Source organism: Eufriesea mexicana, unplaced genomic scaffold, assembly GCF_001483705.2.
Source record: "Eufriesea mexicana isolate 0111107269 unplaced genomic scaffold, ASM148370v2 scaffold6940, whole genome shotgun sequence".
Lineage (NCBI taxonomy): Eukaryota > Metazoa > Arthropoda > Insecta > Hymenoptera > Apidae > Eufriesea > Eufriesea mexicana.
In genome coordinates, this window is record NW_016914784.1 from 206068 (window position 1) to 232335 (window position 26268).

At 50.3% G+C, this 26268-nt stretch overlaps 1 protein-coding gene across 1 annotated transcript in view; it reads right to left on the reverse strand.

Annotated features, from left to right (window-relative positions):
* Kdm3 (Lysine demethylase 3) overlaps nucleotides 1-25149 on the reverse strand; it is a 179613-nt gene extending 154464 nt beyond the window's left edge. Inside the window, 1 exon segment of the mRNA XM_017907126.1 lies at nucleotides 24870-25149. Coding sequence (XP_017762615.1) covers nucleotides 24870-25025 — 156 coding nt within the window. The 5' untranslated portion in view covers nucleotides 25026-25149.
* Nucleotides 25150-26268: the final 1119 nt, after the last annotated feature.

Consider the following 26268-nt stretch of genomic DNA (forward strand, 5'->3'; position numbering starts at 1 on the left):
AAGAGAGAAAAGGAGGAAAAATGGAAGAAGACGAACGTTTGAAGGTGTCACCGCGTGCGGGTATCGCGTGACCCTTTCCCCGAAGAACAAAACCGAATGGCCGATGAAAAACTGTCACAGCTGCATGGCAATCCGACGACTTGGACTTTGCTGTTCGAAAGAAAGAACGTCCCGCATTGTTTCAACCCTTCGCGTTAACAACGTCCCCCGCGAATAGAGGCAGAACAGGGAAGCGGAAGAGCCAGACGAGCGAAAAAGTCACGGTCCATTTTTTCCCCGGTCTCGGCTTTATTTCGCGCCCGTTGCTGTCCCGAATCCCTCAGTGTGTCATTAGTTTTGCCTTTATTCGTCGCACGTGTTCGCGGCTGCGTTCCGTGCCGTCGTACAATGCTGGCAAGCACGCGGAGAACACGAGCACGACGGTGCCTCCTCTCCTCTCTGGCTATACGCGAGGAACAGGTACAGGCGTACAATGCACTCCGACGCTGTTCGCCTCGCGTCCGCGATATTGCTCCAGCCCCGACACGTCGCTTCCTTTTCGTTCCGCGAAATAACGCGCGCTCGCGAGATCTATCCAGCAGTTTAACCCCGCCGTCGCCTTCGGAGCAACTTGCTTTTCCCCGTGAAATTTCTTATCGATCAGCCGCTTTTTCCTCCAACGAACCGCTTCTTCTGTCCACCGCCCCGCTATAGTCTTCGATCCCTTCTGTGATTATAACCTGCACGGCTGCCCCGCTATTTCTGTACGCGCGTTCGAGATAATTACCATTTCCTTTTCTTTACGGTTAATTAGCCTATGCATGAAAAAAGAAACGTCCAAGTCGAGTCACGCCGGTTTATTTTTGTCGGTGGGCCAATCACGGGGCAGCCAGAACGGTGGAAGAAAGCACGGTAATCGCGAATCTCGTTAATTTTCTTTGGCGGGAGCCGTAAGTGGAACGACCGTAAATAAGGTAAACGTAATTAGGCCGAGCGTAAATGATGTAAACGTAATTGGAGCGGCCGCAATTTGCACCGTGCCTTTGCAAAGAAATTCCATGCCGTGGCTTTTAACGAAGGGAGGGGCGGAGGGGGGGATTTTTGAGGAATCCGTTCGATCGAAATTAACGTTCGGCCGGGCATTCGCGAACGAATCCGAATCTCTTTTCGACGCGACGAGAAAACTTTTTCATTTCGCAACGCGCAGAGTAAACGTACCTATACACACCGGATCCGTATGGAGAAACTAGCGCATGAGAGTGTCTCGTACGAGACTCGGGCCGGACTCTGGAATTATTTATTTCCTTCGCGGCGTATCATTACTGTTATTTAACTCCGACAGAGAAGTCATCGAGCGTGACGAACGCTTTTCGCGATAGTTTTAACCGCGAGCGCGGAACACGCCGGGGTTAAAAGAGGAAGGACGAGAAAAGAGGCGGAAATAATTTCGATTTCGTTTTTTCCTTCGTCTGAAGATTTTTCATGCCAAGGGTTCGTGGACACTCGCAGCTTTGCGGAACGACCGAATAATTATTCCGCGATACGCGCATCCTTGTAAGGAAGTCGTGAAATTCTTTTTGAAATCAGGGCCGTAACGCAGCGAGGGAAAAATGCGAGGGAAAAACGCGAGGGAAAATATACACGGACAGCGCGGGAGGAAGGAAAAAAAAGGGGGCAAAAATGGGAAAAAGGGAGAAAGACTCGGGGGGCGGAGGGTGCAGAGGGAATAGGAGTGCGCAGTAATACGCACGGTAGAAACGAGATATGTGCGCAGACGAGCTCTCGTCGAAACGTGAACCCTATTTTCCCGGGAATTACGAGTGGGCCCGGGGGTAGCGGTGGGGGATGGTTACACGAGGGAGGTGCGCACTTCTCGACAAAAGATCTTTTTTCCATTCCTCGTGGCGTCGTTAGGTATCAGCTTCTCTCTCTCAAACAGCTTCCCTCTGCTCGACCCTCTTTCCTCCGCGCTGTTTCTCGTTCCTCTTTGTCCCTGTTTCGCTGCAGCGCGCGCTTTTCATACGGAGCTCGCTCGTGTATTTTCGCGAAAATAGGCCGCGTGGAGAGGAACGGCGGATGAAGAGCGAGCGAGAAGATGGAAAAAGAGTGGCGGCTGGTTGCGGTGACCTCTTTCTGGCCACCTACCGCTCGCTCGTTCGCTCGTACTCTCGCTAGCTAGCTAGCTAGCTCGCTCGCTCGCTCGCTCGTTGCGCGCTCGTTGCGCGCTGGTTGGCCGATCGAACCGAGGCGGACGCCTCGCAGGTGCTACAAAGGGTTGCGTCTTTCTACCCCCTTCCCACTTTTCGGTTACCCCCGATTTCGGCAACGCTGGATAATTCCAACGATGGAACGCGAATTCGGCTATCGATCGCGAGCATATCCGCCACGCGATCGATTCGCTTCCGGTCGCGTTTCCATCCGAACCTTTCCTCCTGGGAGGAAAGCTCGCGCGCGCCCCGACTGTCGTCGCGACGTCTTCCTTCAGCCGTGGAAAAAATCTGCCCCCGAAAATATCCCACCTCCGGCACGCGATTCAGCGTAAATGTTAAACGCTCCAGGTGCATCGGCATGCAACTAGGTGCGTTTTTTCCTTTTTTTTCCTTTTTTTGCAACGGCTGCAGGCCTGCTGACGCAAAGAGAAAGGAAGACGAGCAGCGAGCGGTGAAACCCCGCTTAGCTCGGGGGAAACGTCGTTTCGAAAGAGAGGAAGAACTGTTGCTCGCGCGAATCCTTGCCGGCGCTAAACGCGTACATCCGAGATTTCGATACATTCTGCTCGGCTCCTTTCCACCGCGGAATTGCGGAATTGCGACGCGTCGCGTAGCTGGGTCGCGGGGGTGGGGGTGGGGGCCGGGATTAGAAACCGCGGGGTAACCGAAATAAGACGGGAAACCGGAGGAACGGAAACGGACCTTGGATGACGGAGAAAGTGGGAAAACTGGCACGCGGAGAGGGACGAATCGGGAAGACGAATAGCCGTAGAGACCGGTGTAGGAAGTCGAAGACCGAGCGGGAGAATCGGCGAGACTCGAAGGAGGAGGAAGAAGAAGAAGAAGAAGTAGAAGAAGAAGAAGAAGAAGAAGAAGAAGAAGGGCACGTAACGCGAAAGGAGAAGGAAGTTGAGCGAGAAGAGGAAAAGGAGGTGGGAAAGGAGGACGAGAAGGGAGATGCGGAGGGAGATGAGAAGGGGGAGGGGAGGGGAGGTGTGGGTGTTACAGCGAAGGAACAGAGGGGAAAGGGAATGCCCCCTTTTATGCTGCGTACGTATGATGCGTCTATGTGTGAGAATACCACCACCGGAAGTTGGAGGCCACCGCCTGACCTTGCAGCGGTCGGTCGGTTTCAACTCTGGCTAGCAGCCCCGTTCAACACTCGATTATATACCGGGTGTCTCATGAATTTGGATGAGCGCCGGTCATCGCGCGCTGGACCGCTGCCTGAATAGATTTCCTTCCCGGGATTAGGCTTCCACGCGAACCAGAACGCGTACAGTACGAAAGTATACGACCTATGAATTTTGCATAAACTCCAATCACTCGGCTTCTTTCTCTCTTTAATCCTTTCCTTCTTCCTTCCTTTTTTCCCCCAATTAATAAACGATTTTATTCGAGGTCAGTACCGATCGACCGAGTTTGCATCGGCGATTCGGAAACGTTTCTTACGACAAAGGCTCGCAGGTATCGATCATCGCGTGCATCGCGCGATACCTCGTCTGTGGAATATGTATCTACAAAATATCGAGGTTCTCGTAAAGTTTGCTAAACGCGGAGCCGACGAATGTTTCGCGTGAAAAAAAAAATAAAGAATGCCTTTCTCTTCGCCGAGTAGTCGATGACCATTTAACGACCATAAACGCTTAGACGTACCGTACCGTTTAGGAAAATGGAAATGCAGGGAGTATCGACGAGGAATGGAAAACCGGGTGCGAGGGAAAAAAGAATTTTCTTCGACCCGATATCGCCAATACCGTGCCTTCGATCGAACAGCGAAACGGGGACAAAACATTGCCGGCCTCGCAAGATCGGATATGGACCCCTTTAACAGACTGAAACTCTAATATGGGCCATTCAAGCCGATAGCGCGATATTTCTTCGACGTTCGAACGATCGAGTTCAAGCGTCTTCCACGTCGATCCAAGTCCAGCACAATTTCGTAATTACCAGTCGGACGATCATTCGTGTCTCGTGTCTAACAGGTTCCGATGAAGACCCGAGGACGTTTCTTCGATCGTCGTTTTCCCCGCGTGCCGGTTCCCGATAGAAGCGGGGGGGAAAAACGCGCGAAAAACGTAAAATCCGGCAAATCGGATCGAGCAATTACGTATCGTTTCTCTTGGATTATTCGAGCTTCTCTACGGGATATTTTCGACTAGACGCATAGCGATTGCCAGAGGTATTCGTTCACCCGTAAATCAACGGAATTCCGCGAAACGCGAGTTTCGACGATCGATCGGTACCCGCGAACAACGATTCGGGCATCGACGTTTCAGCGTTCATTTTTCATCGACGTTCGTAGACACAGCTGTTCGCACGATGGGAACGCTCGATGACTGGGTAGAAATATTTTTTATAATTTTTCTCGTTAAATTTAAAATACGCGAACGAAAACGTCGACAACGCTCGGTCTGCGATTGCTCGTCGATGCGAAATTCAAACGTCGAACGATCGTCGCTCGATAAATCGTCCGCGACGCGGTTTAATTGCCGTATCTTTATTGCATCTCGTCTCGTAATCTTATCGCGATTTTCGAACGCAGAAGCCAAAGTTTCGCGGCGTTTCGTCTCTACCGATTTCGCTCTACGTCGAAACGCGTCGATTAAAACGACGCCGCGGGAAATATCGAATTGGACGCGGAAGAACCGGGAAACACGGTGAACGATTCCGAGACACGAGCAAATTTTCCCACTATCGATCCCATTTTCCGCGACACGGGCGTAGCAGTCGATGAAGGGTTCGTACACCTAATGAGTTTTCCACTGACGTATCTTTAATAAATTACCTCCGTATGGTGTTCCGCCGTGACAGAGGTCGTCACGGTGGTGCGGCACGAGTGAATGGGCGATCTGGTATTTGCGAGGGATGGAGAAACCGGCCTTAAAGGGGATGCAACGGTATTCCCAACCCTCTATCGAAAACACGGATCGTTCTCCTGAATCGCCCATCGCTCTTATTTATCTGGTCGTAGTTTTCCACAAGAACGCGCTCGATCACCTTCTCCTCGATTACGAAGATATAACCATCGGGGGTTAGCCCAGAGGATTCCGCGTTACGCAAAGATCCGATAGAGGAGCGTAATTATCCTAAGGTTAAGGCGGATCTCCGTAGCTATTAATCACCGGCACCGAAGGCTGCCAGGATGGACCGGAGCCGTTGGTGCGACGAAAGGCCGAAAAAGAGGTGGACGAGGACACGAGCCCGAAAAGACGAGACGAGCAAAAACGAAAGAGAATTTTTCGTAAGCGGTCGCGACACAGTGGCTCCGACCAGTCTCGCGACGAGCTAAAGTCGCGAGAGCGTAGGACGGGCACGTTACGAGAGGGGTTTGACGGAAACGAAACCAGCCGCCTTCGGTCAGAGCACACCCCTTTCCTGCAACACCCGTGGTTACCCAGCACCCTTGAACCCCCTTCCACGGACCGTTCCTCGTCGAGACCACCTCCACGACAAGCTTTATCGGGCAACGCCCAGATAGGGCTCGAAATATCGAATCTCCACCCCTGCCGTGCCATCTATCCCTGAAAGGCCTACGGCCGCCAGGGTTATTTTTACATTTCCATATTTCCATCTTTCGCCGGTATCGCTTCACGAATCCTCGTCCCTTCGTCCGACGCGATTTGCCTGATTAATGCGAGGGACGGGGTGCCGCAGCAGCTTCGCTTCCAGGCTCAACGCGCCGTTCTCCTTTTTCGCACAGGTGGGCACGGCCGAAAGGCGATGAAAAAATCATTAAACCGCGGTCAGTTGTCCGAGTGCGGGGTCCCGTTCGTCGTACCGCGAGTCGGTCATCCTTTTCCGAGAACAGACCTTTCGCAGAAGTAGCCTTGACTTTTCGGCCAGGGCCGAAAAAACGCCGAGCGTACGCTCTTGGAATAGCAATAGCCGACACACGAGTCACTGTCGGTCCGAGACCGATGCTCGTGACTAACGGCTTGTTTACAATGTTACGACCCTGTTCCTTTTTTTTTTTTTTTCTCCTTCGCTCCGTTCAGGTGAACGAAGCCCATTAGCGGAGGCTTTGCCGCGGACTAACGAATACGTTCTTGCACCGTAATGACGAGGATCGGAACGTTATCCTTCGAAACGTATCGAAACGGAAGCGGAATATCGATAAAGTCGGGAGAGGAAAATGTCGGTGGACGAAACAACGACGCGAGGTAATTGCGGAAACATGGTCGGTGAACCGGGAGAGAGAGATGGTTGGGGAAAAAGCACGGTATATTTCTTTTAACAACATAAAGGAATAAAAGGTCGAGCAAGGATGTCCGCGGGCGGGCCGAGAATAGTCGAGAAAGTACTCTCGAGAGAAGACGAAGAGCGAGGCACGGAGCCGGGACGAAGAGGGTGGCACACGTGCACTGTCCGGCTCTATTTTTACGTGTAACTCTTTAGAGATGGCCCTCCGCGAGCTACGTGGGAGTCCCTGCACTTTTTCCACGTACATCGCGTCGTTCGCGGTGTGTGCCGGCCAAAAAATATCGGCCAAGAGGAGATCCGGCACGCGGCCGTGTCGCGAAAACGAAATTAGTCCACGCGAAAATTCGTCTCGTTCGTTTTACACCGCGTGTGCGATTTAAAACGCGCTCGACGGAACGCTCGGCAATTCGTTTTCCATTTCCGATCGAATCCGCTGTCACGCGCGAGGCAAAGACAAAGTTGTAATTGAATTTCGCGTCTGGAACATCTGCGCCGCGTAAAGTTCAATTATATGTACGTAAGTGAATTTCGCAAGAACCGGACAGTCACGTTCGCACGTGTCGCTTTTCTCGTCAAACACTCGTCACGGAACGTCTTTTTATCGACGCGTCACCTTTCTTATTAACACCGCTCGAATTGGCCGTGTCACGCGAGTCGAGACTTCACCACGAATCTCATCCAGTGCCCCACGCCGACGTTTCTCGCCGACGCGCGATGGAGAGGAGAGCGAGGGACCAAAGGTCCAAAGTCGAAACGAGATGAAAGCCGAGGGAAAACAATCGCTGGCAAGTGGACGAGGTCTGGCGCGATTCTATTCCTCGAAGTCATCGAAAGGATAAACCTTTCGCTGTCCTTTCAATTTCAAAAATAGTTTCCGCTCGGGTAGCAGTTGAAAGAGCACAGGAGGACAGAAACGGTCCAGGAGGACGAGCAGAAGGGGGGCAGGGGGCCGGGGTAGAACCTATTTTCCGGTTCATGGTGGCTTCTGTGTAACAAAGTCGACGGTAAAAGGGGGACTTCATCCCTTCGTGTCTGATCGGCGCCTTTGATGGTCACCATGGCAACTTGCCTCCTCGACTGCTCCTTCCTTCGCGTGCTCTTTGCTTGCTCTTTTCTCTCCCCGCCAAACACCCGTCATCCCTGCACGCACGTTCCGGGTCACTCGGACGTGGAATCGTGGAAACGTCGAAAATCCGCTGGCTCTCGAGGAAAGTAACTCCGCGATTACGTCGGGGACACGTGGTTCCCCAGGTGTGTCCGATCGTGGCAAAATTCGACACTCGAGGGTGCGGAGCGTTGGAAACGGGACGACGAGTCGGGGGTTCGAAGAGTTGCAGACACGACGACGTAAGTTGGTCCTTGGAGTAGGGAATGGGTTCGGAGTGGAAGAACGGGGTGGTTATCGCGGTGCCTGGTGCCACGAATCGCTCGAATTGGCTCCGCAAATTGCACCCCCGTGCCGGGCTAATGAATTTGCCCGAACTCGATCACCGGCTGGATTGCTGTATCGATTTATATCGCGGGATAATCGAAGATACCGCGAAGCTACCGACGGTAATGAAATCCATTCACGGCTCTGCCTTTTCCGACAGGCGGAAACGAGTTGCGCTGAGAAATGCAACTCGTGTACGTCGCATGTTTACCGGTGGCATGCATCGAACGAGTAAATAAGAAATACACCGGTGACCCGTTTTCTCCGGCGTAGTTCTCGCGGCGATCATTAATATTTAGCGTTTCGGTATTTTCCTCTTTTTCCCTCTTTTCCGTGCCAGCTAGATCGCGTCGACGGCAGCTGTCAATAGGGAGAGCGTCGACTCTCGGGGACGCGCTTCGAGTTTCGCGAGGCTGAGCTCTTCTCGCGGCTGATTCGAAGTGGCGCGGATACACGGCGCGCGTAGTCGGTTCGATTCGGAAGGGAAAAAGGAAAAGGAAAAAAGAGAGCTGGCCCAGTTTCGGTAGAATTGGCCCGGGTGTCGCACGGAAAGCAAGAGTCGTTGGAGCGAACGCGATATCGGGTGAAGCGGGTAAAGAGAAGCATAGAATCGCGTGGAACGTGGGTAAAAAAACATGCAAGTCCGGTGGAGCGAGGGAAGCACGTGCGTGATCGTTGGTCGGGGAACGGTGAAAGCGAGTCGCAGTCAGCTGAGCGAGAATTAAACGAAAGAACTTCGGCCAGTCTCCCGGCGAGGAAACTTTTCTGCTGTGTGTTACGACTAGCCTAGTTGCCCGTGGAAGAAAGCGAAGCCGGACAAAGAGCTAGCGCGACACAAAGCTGCGCGAGAGAGAAAGGGAAAGGCGCGGAAAGGGTGGGCCGATCGAAGGCAACCGGCGGGGACCGGAGATCGCCCCCGTCACTCTCCTTCTTCGATCCTCCATTTTCTCCGCCGATCGAACAATCGATCGAAAAGTTGCTATAGACGGGCCGGAAAAGCGACCACGAACCTCCAGTTATTCCGGGAAACCGTTCGTTCGATGTTCGGTGTAATTTCGATGGAATAGGAAGTCATCGAGGCGACGAGAAATGAAATCGGTCGGTAACGAAGGCGGGTCGCGCGGGTCGGAATTTTCGAAACCTTTCGGCGCGATCCCTCGTGTGTTCGTCTCGGAGAGACCGTCTCCTTTAACGCGCGATTGTCGAGCGTCTCGCTAGGAAAATGGGTCGCATTTATAGCCCCCTGTGCCCTGACGTTTGCTCGGCTATACTCGGTGGAACTAGCGAGACGGTATTTAAGGATCATCCGATAGGCCCAAGTTTCACTCGGCAGACATGAACTCGGGGACGAGAGGAATTTATTGATCTAGGCAGAGCCCTTTGGCCTACATACGAAACCGTATATCTCTCGTTTTGCTCTTCATTCTCTTTCTCCCGGACTTTTTGTCCATATACACATCTTCTCTCGGCCCCCTTTCTCTGTCGTCATTCTTGCATGCATCACAAGCCCCCGTTCTCCGGCGTTCTCGCGAGCTATTATCTCGTCGCGAAGCTTTTTATGCTTCCATAACGATCTCCTCTCTGTCCTTCTTTCGAGCTTTCTTTCCTGGCCCGCTTTCCGTCTCCCACGCCCTCCCCTTTTGTCCGAGTCCTATTCACCTGAAGACGACGACGACGACGACGACGACGACGATGAAGGCAAAGTTGGAGCTACCTCGCGAGAGCCCCTTCGTAATTTGCTCTAATATTTATGGCCAGTGTTTCCCCAGTCGTTTCACCACGCTTCTTTCCAAGCGATTCTCGGAATTTTTCCGAATCGCCGATGAAAATGAACGTCGATAATTCAAACGGAGAGATCCCTGTCGATGCGTCGTTAGCAGGACGCGAGTACGGGAAATATGATAATTCAGAGGCGTTTAGAGCGAGTAAAAACCACCTGTCACACGAAGCGTGACTCACTCGCCCTGACACTTTCATCGACATCTTCGACCGCTCGAATAAGCGAAAGTGACTATCGCGCTACGCGCGCTTAATGTTAAGCCGATATTGCGAAACGAGGATCTGCTGCCAACGACGATCGACAGCGAAACGGATAGACGCGGAAAAGTCGATCGAGAATAGCCAAGGTGTCCGAGAAGGATCGATAACGAAGCGCAGCACCGTTGTAAATTTCGGTTCCTATCCAGCAGCACCGAGCATATCGCGGTAAGGAACACGGTTCGCGTTCGTCTCGCGAGAAACGACGCAAAATACGAACCAGCAACGCGAGTCGAACGATCGAGGGAGAATTACGTGAACAGTCGGGAGCAACCGAGCGTGCGATCGACACTGTGGATCGCGAACGATCGCGAAAACGAACGGCTAATAAGCATCGCGAAGAGAGGCTGGTGTCGCCCTGCGTTGACCGCTTCTCGATCTCACGATCCACGGGAAATAAGACATCCGCCCGGCTCGGTGGAATATCTCGCCGGTGGGCGGTTTTTCGTGTCGCGGTGAGCGCATTCCTCGCACGTACGAGGCCCCCTTCTCCGTCCAGCCGTTCGAAAGCCGCGAAAAAAGCGCAGAAAAGGCACGGAAGAAACTGGAGCGTGCACTTTTAACACGCGGCCACTGCAGACATCCCGTTTTTGTTCGCGGAGAAGCGTGCCTCTCGCAGCCGAGCACAGACACGCGCCTCTATCCTTGCGTTTCCATCGAGATTGGCCCGAATGCCTCTCTCGGAGCCTCTTCGCGGACTTTTCAAAGGATGCTGCTCCGTTTCCGATTCTACACGCTCCCGCGCGCCTTTCAACGGGCTAGATATATTTCGCGTATCGGTTTCGCGTGAAAAGCGACCCCCGGTGAACTCCGGCGAAAATCTCCGCCTCGCGTTCTCTCCGCGGCCGACGCGCGATTCCACGAAAAATCGCAACCGCTCGTTAGACGTTCCCTTGCGTCGACTTAAGATCGACGATGAACTTTCCGCCGGTGTTGGCAGGGCTTTCTATTCATCCCCGCTGTACGATTCCTCCCCCATCGTTCGAGCTACTGTTCCCCGCGACGAGTGCGACGACGTCGCGTCCAGCCAAGCTTAAAGTATGAAGCTCGTTAAAACTATTTCCCGTGTTTATTCGCGCAAAAGAGAAAAAAGAAGGCGGCGCGATGCGCCAAAAAGACAACGCGAGACGCCGCTAAATACGGGCACCGGATTTTCCTGACAAATTGCGTTTTGCTCGGAAAGTCTGCGGGATACTCCTGAAATTATTATCTCCTCGCAACCGTTATTTATCAAACGGAATCCTGAGCTGCGGGCGATGATACCGTTTTATTTCCAGCTCGAAGGAATTTAACGGCGACTATAAAAAAGATTTAATTACGAAACGCTTTATCATCGTGCCCCGCGATCCGCGTAACCAGCGAGATTCTCTCGGTACAACGTCTCCGCGTTGCTTTCCATACCGATCGCTGTCGGTGGATTACGAGAAGTCTCGTAACCTTGCGGTATTCTAATCGCGAGCTCGGAGACCGCTGGAAATACGAGGGAAATAAAGAATCGCCGTGGACGCGAACCCCTCCGGACCCCCGTGGAGGAGTGGCGCGTTTAATTGCCGACAGGCCATCGACGTTCGCCGATAAGCCGGAAGATAGAGGATTTTAATTACGGCGCGTTGGAATTTTTCCGAGTGTTACGGTGACCGGTGCGAGTATCGAAATTCGAGGGTCGTCGGCACGCTCCGTGCACACGTCAGGGTCATTGACCCCGATCCAGTGGCGCGCGCACACGCGCGCAGCATAGCCACGTTGTGACATAATGCGAGGCGGCGCACACGTGCACCGGCGACACACACGGACAGAGGGTGGACGCATTCTGGCGCGTACGTGATGGTGCACACGTGACGCGTGCACGCATGCACACGGTCGCTGCTCGGGGGCTACATCCCCCGTGCCTTGCCGTGCACCCTCGCTCGTATCTCATCGCGCACGTGAAACCACCGTCGAAAAATAACTGCGCGTTCACCCGGCTCTCGCCTCTTCTCGCCCGACTGACGCTTCTCGCGTTACGAGTTGCCGGCTTCTCGGCACCGAGGTAGCTACGCACACGCCCTGGGCGACAGTCTTTTCGAACCGGCGACAGCGGAGAACGAGCACGGTCCGCGGAGGAACGTGGTCACGGAAACGCGGTCTGTCGAGAGGGTACTCTCGTCACGACCTACGTTGAATTTTTTAGCAGGTCGGCTTGAAAATTGCCCTGACCGAAGAAGGTTCGCTCCTAAAGCTGCGCGGTATTCCGAGCAGGAGCGTTGTTGCCTTGGGAAAGTCGCGGCAGGTTTCAGAGGTAGCCGGCGAAAGATTTAAAGGTGTCGTTAATCGGCGCCTCGGCGCAGCTAGAGAATCGTGGACGCTTTCCTGACGGGAGCAGAGCGAAATCGTTCCCATTCTCTCGAGTGGGGAGAAAAAAAAAAAGAAAATTTGCCGACCATTAGAGCGATCCGCTCTAAGCGAGACTGGTAATTTCGACCTTGCGTCCTGCAGAATCACGAACGACAGCGACGAAGAAGACAGCAGGCGTTTAAGTGGTCGGCGATATATATTCGCGCGACAATAAAATTACAGGCCGTGCAGAGGCACGTGACTTGGAATGCACCAAGAACTGCATTCTTTCACCGTATACCTCTCTTCTGGCTTCTTTGCCCCCTCTTTCTTCCGCTTCGTCGGTGGTCACCGAGCGCGCTGGCTGGCCCCATGGCGCAAGCCAATAAATACCGCGCGTCGGCGTGACGTTTTTATTTTTTAATGTTATCCAGACAAGGTCGACTAACTGTATATCCTCGATATCTTCAGGTGTTTCGCCGTGCGTTAGGTGCCGCGCACGTTCGCTGCACCGAGATAAACCTACATATTCTGCGTCCGCGAACACCCAACTTTTTACCGTTTCCTTCTCTCGCTCGTTTCCGCTGCTTCGCGCGTCTCTACCGATCGCTCTTCTCCTAATCTCGCGGAGAACGTTCCGTTCGAAGACGAGATAGGTTGGAACGAGGCTAGGCAAAGGCTACGAGACGTGCCCGATTTTCGGCGCCACGATACGTCGGTGATCTTTGCGTTGACGTCGAAAACCGACAGAAATCGGCCGAAGCACGAGGGCAAAGAGGTCGTCGAGATAAGTTAAGCAACTGACGATAAGTTATCGTTATCGTTATCGTGGCAGGTCGGTGTGGTATTTTGCACGCGTTCAGATAAAGAGACAAATGAAATCGAGAAACCCTTTCGGAGGAAACAACCCGAGAAATCCCGAGACACGCGCTAACGCCACCGGTGGCTCCGAGTGGGGAGCGGTGTATACATGGCTCACTGATAACACCATCGACCATTCTAAAACCAATAAACCGGTAGATAAAGAAAGTGTGCCATTAAAATGGACTCGTGATTCTCTCGTCCGGATGATCCATCGTCACCGGTCGCTTATTAAACGATGCGCGCGCCGGATTATTCGCGCGAGAGAAATGAGAGAAATATTGCGTCGTTCGCCGATAAGACCGGAGAAAAGTTGGCAAAGATTCTTAAAGATGGGCTGATCTCGTAGGTTGCTCGCAAGAATAACAGGGTATAATTAGAAGAACAATAAATCTATACTGGAGCGCGCGAGTGCAGCGCATGCACCACGCTACGGACGTGATGCAATTACACTAGCATCCCCGTTCACGTCGCTTCGTTCGTGCACGCGTGTTACCCTCCTCGCCGAGCGAATATGGAGCTCAGGTCGTGAACGATAGGAAAGGTCTCGAGCTGCGGCCAAATGTCACGACGAAATCGATCAAACGTCATGCACGGACAGCGGAAGAAATTTCCAGTGGAATCCCGTCGTCGAGAGACGCGCGCATTCGACGAGGTACGCGATGCGTTTATCAACGCTAGACCTACTAAACGCGCCAATACCACAGCTTTCCAATATTTCGTTCTTTCCATTTTTAATTCCATTTTTAATTCCATTTTTCGTTCCACTTTTAATTCGATTTTTATCACCCGTCACGGAAACACGAATCGTACGTGCTTATTTCGTTTCGTCGCACTGCTTTATTTACAATCGCTCGCACATTCAATATTTCTTCGCACGTGTGCTTATCCCTGTGCAACAGGACGAAGCGAGAAATGATAGATCGATTGCCGTGATCGTCCGAGGTATCTTCGTCCAATTATCCAAGTTCGGATGAACCGCAGCGAGAGCGTCTACTCTGTCATTCGAAGAATAATTCTAGTATAATCGCATACTTTATTACACGTATCGCGCATTTCGCGTATTCTTCCAGTACGAACGGCCGTTCGAATCACGAAGGAAACGACGAAAAAGGAGAAAAATCCGTCCGTCTTCCCTCTCGACGAGGAAGCGAGCAATTTAAAAAAAAAAAAAAAAAAAAAAAAAAAAAAAAAAAAAAAAAAAAAAAAAAAAATATTCAATTAGATCGATACGAAGTTTCCCTGCGTGCTAGGGTACGCGTCGCTATCAGACCTTCGTCCTTTGGGTGAATTTATCGCAAACGCGAGACGCGCGAAAATAGACGAAGACGACGGATTCCTGGCAACCTTGAAGAGATGCATCGCGCAAACATAGTTTGCTCCGTTCCTTCGTCTTTCCTTCTCTCCGTCTCTCTCTCGCCAGCTTTGTCAAGTACGCCAACCACGAACGCTAATGCATACCGAACGATCGTCTTAAGCGTGCGCACGCGACCGGTGCGTCATTTGCAATTGAAAAAAATCGGCGCCGCGATTCGATGGAAGATCGTAGAACGGGCAGGATAGAAGGAGAATAGGTCGAGAAGATATTTCACGCGGATTCGGCCAACTTCGCGAGGATGGGTTTGACCTCGTACGTCAGAATATTCGAGGTTCCTCGAAGGGGGATGGTCGGGGTGGGAGAAAAGAGCAGACAGCGAAAAGGAGAACCGAGAAGGAGAAACCGAAGCAAGGAGAGAGGTCCGAGTGTTTGGCTGTTTGTAGAATCTGGGTGAGTGACCTGGGTCCCTGGCGGTTAGTCGCCTGGTCTGCCAGGAACCTGTTCTCCCGACCGTTTCTTCTCTTTTCTTCTTTCTTTCTCCGCTTATTTTCTGCGGCCTCTGGCCAAGGTACACGCTTGAAAACCGTGCAAGCGGAACCCTGGCAAGCTTTTCGCGGCATTGTCTGGTCGCGATGAAACAGAGGTCTGGTACACTGGTTCGCGGACGCAGATTCGTGCATCGAGCAAGAGAAAAGACGGGTCCGTTAGAGGGACACGATCATCTGGGTCGTGATGATCCGGGTGAAAGTGCTGAGCTAACGGGAACAGCTTCTTGCCTGCTAGACTCTACCGATAGAACGCGAACCACCGTTTTTCGGCAATTACCGCGCACCTTTCCTCTTTCGCTGCCCCCCATTTCTACCCCCCGTCTATGCCATCGTCGCGTCGACCCCACGTCGAACGCGCGTGTTTTTTATCTCGCGGAGATACCCGATAATCCACTTCACGGCGTAACCAGTTATCAACGTAGAATGAAAAAGTCAAAGCGATCGATGGAACGGGAACGATACGATTCGTATACGAACACACGAAACACTCACGCAATGTGGGTGTTCTGTACAGGTGTAAGACTCGTCTGGAGTCGTGAGGTCGGCACACGAACCACGAACGCAGCCTGCATCGTGCATATGTATACACCGCGTTCGGATTATGCAAGCAAGTCCGCTTTCTACGTGGGCTTAGAATCTGGGTCGGACACGAAGTCATTGTTTACAACGAGTCGGCGTTGAATAGGTGGGTTGATGCTTTGTGACGGGGTACCGAGTCTACCGAGACTTCCAACCGGAATACCTGGCGATAGCTTCCAATCCCTTCGAGAGCTACCTTCTGTTTGTTTCTTTGATTAATCAATGCTAACGACAAGATGCCCATCGATGCGTATTGCGAGCGATAGATTATAGCGTAAGACGTACAACGATGTCGTCTCTCATCCTTCTCCGTATCAACGAAAATGAACCATCGCGCGATTGGATCCGATGTTCGTTAATTAAAACTTTCGCCTTTGTTATAAGAGACATAGCGAATACGTCGAGCCATCGAATAAATGCAACGTGTACGTCGTTGTACCGGTGTTTTCGCTCCTTCGCGAACAAAAATTTCTCCCGATGGTTAGGAGCCAAATGAAAATTAGGTTGGCCAGCGGTCTTTGTCGAAAATACTCGTCTCGTACGTGCCTTTCGTTAACGCGCACGGAAATTACGTCAAAAGTCATTGTTTCGGTTTTCAACGAAGAACGAAGCAAACATAAATATGTCGAAATACGGGGAAATGTTTCGAAAATGGATACCTCGTTACCTTGAAACGCAACGCGTACCCACGGTATCGCGAATATCGGACGAAAGTTTTGTCACGCGGACTAATAACGCGTTGTGATAGATCAATGAATAGACACGGTGGTACGCGGTACATGTATCGACCATGATAACGATATACTTGGCATTACGCGATAAGATGGTATCTAAGATCGGTAGACACTCTCGTACGTGTGAAGGACTACCGAAATGGAGGAACAGTTTCTTCGCCGATTGTCACTAGGAATAAGAGGTGAACGATGTTCCGTGCGAACGCCATAGGTGAATCCGATACTCGATATAGCCGATCTTTGCGGAACGTCTCGCGATTGTTTAAAAGTTCATTAAAACGCGGCCAAAGTGTGAAGGATCACGCGCAATTGTCCGACGTGTCTTTGTCCCGCGAGAATAAAGTACCCTCGAAACTGCAGGAGTCGAACAGGATTGTTTCGCGGACGAAAACGAGCAAAACGTAACTGGACTATTGTCTGCGCGCGTTACAGTTCGCCCTGCGAAAGAGCCTCGCTATTTTTCGTTCCGAAATTTTAGTCCCACCGTGAATGGGAAATCCGGCGAGACGGTTTCCGCGGTCAAAATCTGACTTCGACGTTTTCCCACCAATTTCCCAGGCTTTCCCCCTTTTTGCCCAAAGCACCGGGCCGAGCTGAATTTTCTTCGACGACGACAGACACGAGAGAACCCCGTAAAATTAGCCAGCGCCATTATCGACCACCTGGACGCTTTCCCTATCGCTCGAAACCACTTTCGAGCAAAAAGTTTCGGTGCAAGGAAAGGAAACGCTTTGGTACCTTGAGATGCTTGCTTGCACGTTTTTCCGGAATCCCTAGCGGGGCATGAGTCAGACGAAGGAACCGCGACTGCGGTTTTCGTGCGGTAGAAAGTCGTGCGAGCGTATCTGGTCGCGTGGGTGCTGGAGCTTGCATAACGCAATATCAACGAGCAAACAGACCGAAATATTTCTATTGGCGAACGGAATCTGCCAGTCAAACCGACAGCGAGGGGAAAGGAATTCTCGGTAACGACGCCGATCCTGTAGGGCGTGCATCGAACCGCATCATCTTCTAGCCGTATCGCGGCCGTTGCACCCGGATTTTAATATTAGAATGCTCACGATAATGATAGGGCCCTCGAAATAAAGTCTGCGATCGGTTTCGACGTCGATTATTACCGCTGGATATTTGCACAACGAAACTGATACTCTCCTCGCGGAACGCGACGCTGGACTTCACGCGGTTCCGCCATTCGATCGAGGTCGTTGAACTACATACGCGCGGATCCATGCGTTTCCAATTCGTAGATTCGCTGCATCGTTACTTTGAATCTCTTCCTCCTTGCGAATTTGAAAGATTACCCGCTGGCTAAGATAGCGCGCGTTCCCGGGCTGGTAAACCGTCGTGCAAATCTATGGCTCTGTTTTCCAAGTGTCCCTTCGGATTTACGGCCACTCGTTTCTCACACGCCCTGAGACGCGTACATCGAACTTCCGACTCGGAAATTTGACGTATCGCGATGGAATCGCGATCTAGAGTACTCTAGAGAGGAAAGAACGGCTCTTTGCGTCGACGCACGTGATCCCGATGATTCGTTAAAACTCGCGACGTTAATATCGGTTCTCCTCGAATACGAGCCAATCTCGGTTATCTCGAGTCGCGTTCTTTATCAAAGGTCTTGGCTACTTGGTTTCCCTCGAGCTTAGCATTCGTAAACGGCGCCTATGATCCTCGTCCGTTTTGCACCGAGAATTCTCTTATCTTCGTTAATTTCTGGGACATGAACGATTATTCTAACTCCTAAAGCATTCGACGATTGCCGTGATGTAATCTTCGTGACGTCGTGCGACTTTTCAGCCATCAAGGATTAGATAACGCGTCGGATTAAGCTGACGTCAGGGATGCTCAATCGATCTCGGTATACCGAACATGGATATCGTCGATAACGAAATTAAGGGAGAAAGTTTGATATATTTTCTACCCTGTCACAACCGTTGCACGATATCGAGTGAATATACGATCGTCCAAATTTGACTTTGATCGGCGAATTGAACGACTAATTCATCCGTCTACGAATTAAGGAACTAACGAATAAAAGGCGAAGGAAACGTCTCGGATTTTTCAGCTGTCATCGCGAGCGAGCCTTCGGAAAGGCATTAATTGAAAAATTAAGCTCATGCATGATTCTATTCCGTCTATTTATACACGCTCGTTTCTTTGAACGAGCAATCTCGTCGGATATTCCGGAACCCTGTCTAACGGCAGGATAATGAAACGTAATCGATTATAGGTACGCGTGAACGGGGAGATAATAACGAAACTCTTACTCTTAGCCTGAACGAAATGGTCGGGACCAATAGCTAACCTATTCGACCATAGTCGCGTTACCCAACTATTTTGGTCAATTAACCGTTTCAGACAGGAAACCGTTTTAGTTGGTCAACGGCTTCATTCGGTCAAGTGGTAAAATCCGTTACCCTTCTTCACCATTCGAATCTACGGACAATTTTGATTCCTCCGAGTCGCGAAAATTAGCCAACGAGATATTTCCAATTTCGAAAATAATCTCGCAGACTCTAGACCTCGATCGACCTGATTCCTGTCGACGTATCGAATTATGAAATGCCATGCCATCGAGATGAGTGCCCACGAAACTGTACCCTTGCGTCTGTCAATTACGTTTCAGGACGATGAAACTAGCTGTTGAAAAAAATCTAGATAAAAGCGCAGCACGGGAACAAAAAGGTTTCTGTCTTCCTGCTTACCAAATAAAGCTCGTTAACTCGACTCGGTCGAATGGTTAGGTGATCTTCTTAACGAGCTGAGCGAACCGAACCACTGTCTACGAGTTTCTTTCCTACCCAGAGATTTGGAATCATCCGGTTGAGTCAATCCTCTGAGCAGCAGAGTGTAAGGGACAACTCGAACCATCAAGGAAGTGATTTTGTAAAGAGACCTGGGTACGCGCGACTCCTAGAAATAACATCTTCAGAGCCCATAGCTAACGATACCGACTCTTTTGAACCCGTGAAGGACAGGGGAAAAGGTAAAGTGAATTTCCTGGTGAGAGAGGAAAGCCTAAAGCTAGCCAGGTACTAGCTTCGCTTTGAAGGAACACGTTAAACATGCACTTAATCATCGTCATTTGCTGGTCCTCGATAGGCAGACCGTAATAACTGGTCACGCGGCTGGAACTACGTTATCTATCGATCTTTTCTTCGCTTTTAGCCTCGAAAAGAGTGGATCAACGACAGGACGTTCTTTTTTTATGTAGCCGAGCCACGACGGTAGACGGTTACTTCCCGTTTTATTGCACCTTAAGGTGAATGGAATTCTTCCACGGAGAAGAGGCCGCAGAGTAGAACAGCAGAGGCAGGGAACGGAAGGAGGGATCGAGAAGAGAAGTATCGAAGGAGGACGAAGAAAATCTCTGTCTTTCCATAAGCAGGATTCTTCGGGCTTTCCTTCGAATTCCTCTTAGCAAATGGAGCATAAATTACGAAAGACCCCGGCCGATACCGTTCTTCCCTTTTTCAAGATCTTCCCTTCTTTTCAAACGCGACACACTTACAGGGCCAAGGGTTCGAAACGATCGCGTGACGTTTATCTCGTGCGTCTTTCGATTCGAATTTGATCGGAAAGCTTGAAAATTACGTACTTCTCGATTCGAAGAAACGGGTGACAGGTTTGAGAATACTCGTCACCTGGTATGGATCGAAACACGGTATGACAAAGCTGTAAATTCCGCTGAGTGGACTCTGTCGACTACGCGGAACCGTGCGAATTAGCAAGAATCGTGCAACGCGTTGCAAATGCAAATTGGAACGATTAACGAGATTGTCGTCGATCCAAAAGAATATCGATGTTCTTGGAAGGCAGATAGATAGAGAGAGAGAGAGAGAGAGAGGAGAGGAATTTCACGGACCACGAGGGAACCTTGTACAATATCAAGGACCGATCTGAGAAGAATATCAATGTTCCATCAATCGTAAATGGGTCGAAACAACTCCCCTCCTCACCGGCTGTGGACTGAACTGGTGGAACAGACCGCCTTTTTCGTGCACCTGCCACGTCCACGGGGAAGCACCGTTATGCAGCACGTACGAAGCGCATCGACGTGCACGAATCCCCGAGAATACGTGTCGGAGAGAAAGAAGGAAGCGGCGACGCGGGGGCCGGGAGAGGCAATAGCCCCGAAATTATTGGCAACTCTGGACCCCGAAATTTGCGGTCGACGAGTTACGTACGGGTCCCGAACCTAACACTTTCCAGTAATTTCCTACAGTTGGACGTTCCTTACCCGCAAATTGCTCGCGAGAATGCCGGGGTCAGCTGTTTTCGACGCTGCAGAAAGAAATCCTCGAAATTGGCCTGCGTGGGAAACCGTGTTGCGTTCTTGCGATGATGTAACTTCACATCATAGATGGATGCCGCGAATCCCTCTGATAAGCCTCGATAACTAAACCGTGAAAAGGCATACCTTCGGCGTTACACCGGTTGCAACAAGGCCCGCGTCGTTGACCGCAAGTTTGACTCGCATTCAGGGCATAGCCAACGCGCGTTCGTAACGGAGAACAATTAATATTTACGATTCGATGAAATTCTAATCGCGTTTCTACGCTGGAAACGATGGTAACACGAGGAATATTCCTCGTTCGCACGATGATGCCCGAATTCCACCGGTGGAAATAATTTTCCTCGGCAATTAAACACGACAAAGCGTGAACGCGAATGGGTCCCCGAGTCTGACGCCCAAGACCAGGCTTTCGGAAATGCGTCTAGAGCGGATCGGTTGGTTCGTTGGCTGACTTTCGCTTGGAATCGACGCATCGGCACCTATCTTGGAAAGTATCGCCATCGAAACGCGTTCTTTATCCGAGCGATCGAGCAGAATCGTATGATTTTGGAGTAAGGAGAAAGCGAACGCCGCGACAAGCGCCTCGCATTCAATGACCTCGGGCCACGGCTCGATGCCAGCGCAGCGAATGACCTCCGACTGGCAAATAGTAAACAGATGTCAACTAAATTCATTCCAGAGACCAGATACCCGTTGGCGCCACCGTAAATTCGCTCAAGAATTCGACAGCGAGTCGTCGAGTATCGGGTGGAAAACAAACAGCCGATCGTCGAGTAATCGAATTACCTTCGAAACGCTATGTTTAGAAACGTTCGTGATCTACAATTTCAAATTCGTCGTAACACCTGAATATTCAAGCTCTAATAAGCATAACGCGCAGAACGTCTCGAGCATCTAGTCGATCTAGAGTAATACGCGGCAGTAGAACACTTATAGTACTTAGGATATCTGGAATAACTTGCAATTGACTCGTGGTTAAAACATTTAGAATACCTGGGGTAGTTCGTGCAGAGTCGTTGAAATACTAATGGGAAGTTCATAGCGGTCGATTTAAAATAAATATTATATCGCCCCTATGGGGTGGCCATACGGTATTTTGTTGACGCGCAAAGGCAATTAATAAAACTAGATTAAACGCCTACTAATGCCGGGATATTTTATAACAGGCGTAAAATATTTCGAGTGCAAAGGAGGCTATGTAGAAAGTATTTTAGTCGTTGCTATTGTACGCGATCGTTGAATTATACTTAAATGATTCGAACTGAATGGCGGAGAAAATTAATGTCGCTTTTCCGCGAACAAAACAATTTTATCGGTCGTATAATATCCAGTGTTACGTATATTGCTGCTTTCCCGGTCGAAACGGAATATTAATGTTTGCGTTATAATATCATAAATATTAATGTTAATATTAAAATTTCATTCCGGATTTAGCGCACATTTATTTCGGACGGTGTGGTCCAAATGTATCCCCTTTGAAAAATATTAATTTCGAACGACCTAACGCTTGTTTTTCATTAAACATTTACGACTGTTCGTCTCGGTCGGGAATTTTCGCAGAGCCTGTTAAAAAACGGAATGCTTGGCGTTGAAAATTTTCAGCTGAGTCGTACCGAACAACGTGACCGCTCGAATCAAGAACTTTGTACTTTTAACCACGCGTAGATACCATCGAATGAATTATTCATAAATATTAAATTCCGCGTTAAAAAAAAAAGAAAAAAAAAAAAAAAGAAAAAAAGAAGAGAAAGAAAGCCGTTCTATAGTGTTGAACGTGGTAAAATTTGAATTTGAATGGTCGAGAGGTCTCGAATCGAATCACGATTTTCGTCGCGAAAATAACTTGGGGTATTATAAGATAGATACGTAATTGCAAAACCTAGCTATGACAGTTATCTCGGTTGCATAACCGAAAATTATTATTACCAAAGACGAGATCCCATTTGGCCGTATCGAAAAGGCGCTGCTCGCGTTCGCCGATAAAGGACCGTGAACTTTTTTACGCGGACAATTTGAAGCGAACGATAGTTTTAGAATCTCCTTCAGCCTTTAACGACGCGAACTTTTTTAACGTCGAGCAGCAAACTGAAGATCCCCCGTCTCTTCAAACGCGATCTACCAGCAAGCCAGACGCTGTTCAAGGTGCAGCAACGTGAACTTGAGAATAAACGATTCGAATCCTGCATAGGTTTGTCGCACGCGCTGTACACGCGTGTACCCGACGAGTTCCCGGAACGACAAAAACGATCGGAAAAAATAAATAGAGATTGTTCGAGTTACGTTTAGAGTGACACAATCATAGCCTTTGGCCACGCTCGGTATAATTGACAAAAAGCAGCCGCGTTACGCGAGCAGCTTGCGTTTTGCGACGCATGAACGTGCACCGGCAGCGTCCTCGAAAACTGAAATAGTTATGACTTGACGTTGCGATAACGGAAAAAAGAAGCTTTCAGGTAAGCGGCTCGCACGATAGCTGCTTATGTAATCTGACAGAAGCAGCGCGGAGCAAAGCGCTAGCTTCTTTGGACCCTACTTCGGCCCACTTTGCGTTTTGGCAGCGATTTCGCGGTCGTTTAAGCTCGCTTATCGCCGATCCACTTCGTGGATCTTTGCACGGATCCTTCGTGGATCTTTCTACGATCCTCGCGATATCGATCGACGATCACGGTGTTCCCACCAAGCGAGAATTTCCTCGTTCTGCTAAGCACCATACGCAACCGCGACTGTCCTCTTTTATCTTTTTCTCAACGTTTAGACAACGAGACTCGGCCAATGAAATTTGAGAACTCGCAAACAACAGACCGAGTGTCTATTTAAAGACGGTTTAACGAAAGAGTACTTGATCTTGAGAATGGCAAAGCAACACATACGAATCAACAAGTGTCGATACGAAAATATTCGATTCGATCAAAATTTTAAGATACCGGGCAATCGAAGATCGAATATCTCGTGGGTGTCTCGAATCTACGGAGAAGCTTTTCAGAAGAGGCAAAGCGTACCAACCAAGCGATTCGTTCCGATTTTAGATAGAGATAAATCGGTGTACTCTAAAGTCAAACTTTGAAGATATTTGATAACGGGAGGCGGGGAATAAGCCGTAAACGAACCCGTGGAAAGCTAATCGAATCACGTGGAATTGAAAATTTTAGGCACTCTAGAAGCACCGCGTTTTCACGCGATTCTATTTTAATCTTGCCCCAACGAAAACGTACGGACACTCGTTCGCCACTTTATTAAACGTATAAAAACATTTAATATCGCGTTATCAAGGACCGAATCGCGTTACTCGTTAACCTTGTCTCGAATTCCATATACCGAAAATACGTCTAAAAATACGTACAAGTCGAGAAGAAAAGATCCACCGATATTCGACGATACCTAACAGAGAACTCGTTTAACGATAATCCTCGAATTTTTCGACGACTCATCGCCAGAGCGAAAAAAATATTTACCGAGTTTGCAAAGAGAGGAACGATGCGATGTGCGTTTAATAGATTACAACTGCGTCGATATTTAACGTATAAACAAATTATTTTTGCTTTCCGATCCGTCGTGCCACATGGTGCGTCGACTAACGAGTGTTTCGACGACACCGAGTTCCTCGATTCGTAAGAAACACGTTTTCGAACGGAGACCCAACGCGAAACTATGGCGTTATTTTCGCGAGCTCTTAGCACGCGTCACGGTTTTCCCGATTATTCGTGAAAAGGAATTTTAAATCGAAATCTCGCGGTACCGCGGTCAACGTTTCGTGACGACGTGGTTGGAAATTTTTCCTAAATTTCGCTCCATCGATCGACTTCAACGACGACGATTCTTTGCATATTCGAGGTAAATATACATTTGGAGGTCAGAGATATATTACACGTGTTTATATAAGCAGGCTCTTCGTTTCGAGGTTTCGCTAACTTTTAGAATCGAAATTCCCAACGATCGGTCGCCGTGCCTCGATAAAGGTATCACCTGGTGGCGAAAGAAGAATTTGTCGCTAGGTATGGCGAAGAAGCTAGGAAAAAATGTAAAATTCATAGAGCGTGTTACCGATACGGAGTACGATACGTGCCGCGAGGAAGACCTATGTACGGAACAAGGTTGTTTCGGTATTGAAAAGAAAGGAGCGCGGACTTCTGGGACCGAGGCGAAGTACTTACGGCTACGTTAGATGGGCAGAACGCGAAGTTCGAATGTTGGAAAGGTCGGTCGCTAATGTAAACAGAAACGGCGTGTCGCGCGCGCGATGCCAGATAGGCCACATGCATCGAACCGAAGTTATTCCGCGTAGACCGAGCTGTTTCTAACTCGGTCGTGTCGAATCGGTCGCAAACGCAAAGAATTTCCGTTTGTTCGGCGGTACTCACCTGAAGATCATGACAGCCGTTATCCCTGTGACTGGCAGCACGAATCACCCCTGCACGCCACCCCCACTCACTGATCTTATTCACCTTTAGCTTGGTGAAACCACTCACCGAGAGAAACCTCTTTCCCACGATCTCTTCGCGAAACTTGTACGCCATATTATGGATCGGCAACCGCGGCGTGTCGAATCCGCGAATTCGGATCGCCAGCCGGGTCTTCCAATCACCCTTTCTCCTTCTCCTCTATACGTCTACTTCTCCTTCTCCCTCTGTCTTTCTCTTCTTCTATCTCTATCTCTATCTCTATCACTATCTCGCGCTATCCTTCTCTCTCTCTCTCTCTTTCTCTCTCTCTTTCTCTCTTTCACTCTCTCACTCTCTCTCTTTCTCTCTCCCTTTCTCTCTCTTTCTCTCTCTCTCTCTCGCCCTCTCTTTCGCTCTCTTTCTCTCTCTCTCTCTCTCTCTCGCTCTCTCGCTCTCTATCTCTCTCTCTCTCGCTTTCTCTCTCCCCCACGAACTGTGCCGTTCTCTTTTCCTCTATTCCGATCCTCCAGCGAGCGTGCCTCTCCCCCAAAAAAGAAAACCCCACGTAGCACTGAACCGTAGAGAAGAACAACCGAGCACCGATCACCACTTCGTTGTTATTTTTTTCCACCAAAACACAGAGAGCACAGTCACTCGGATCTCTTCTCCTCGTGATCACGACGGGCCAACAAACAACAGGGCCATGAGGCGCGCACGATCCTCCTCTTCTTCTCCTTTCTCTCTTTCTTCTCTCTTCCTTGGACGGTCGGCCACCAGCAGCAGCAGCCACTCCTTGCTCCTACATACGTGCGTCTGGACACTGGACACCGTACACCGAAAACTCTCGGCGACCGCTCCGATACACTTCGCTCCTCGACACCTCCTTGGCCTCTCCACCACCACCTCCGCCGCCTCTTTCTTCTTATTCTTCTCCTTCTTTTTTCCTTTTCCTCCGTCGCGCACCACGCAGCCGATCTTTCCCTTTTACAACAGTCCGCTCCACCTGCACGCCCGTCCACGACGTCGTCGTCGTCGTCGTAGTCGTTGTCCTCTCACCGATGATGTTCCCCGCGCCGACAGGATTTCGCCTGCTCTCCTCGCCACGTCCAGGACACGGAACGAGAGGCACTTTAAACTTCCGGCCGCACACCGTGTATACTGGACACACACTGCTCGGTTGACGGCGGTAACGGCGGCAGCGCGGTAACCAAGCACTCCGAACGGTACCAGTGTGAACGTGAGAGTGACACACACATGACCGGCCAGTGATATCGCGTAGCGCGCACTGCGGGCGGACGGCAGGGAGGCACGGCTCCTTCCCGCGACTCCTCCCCCCTCCCCCGCTTCGCGGCCCGACCTCCCGCCATCCTCCTCTACC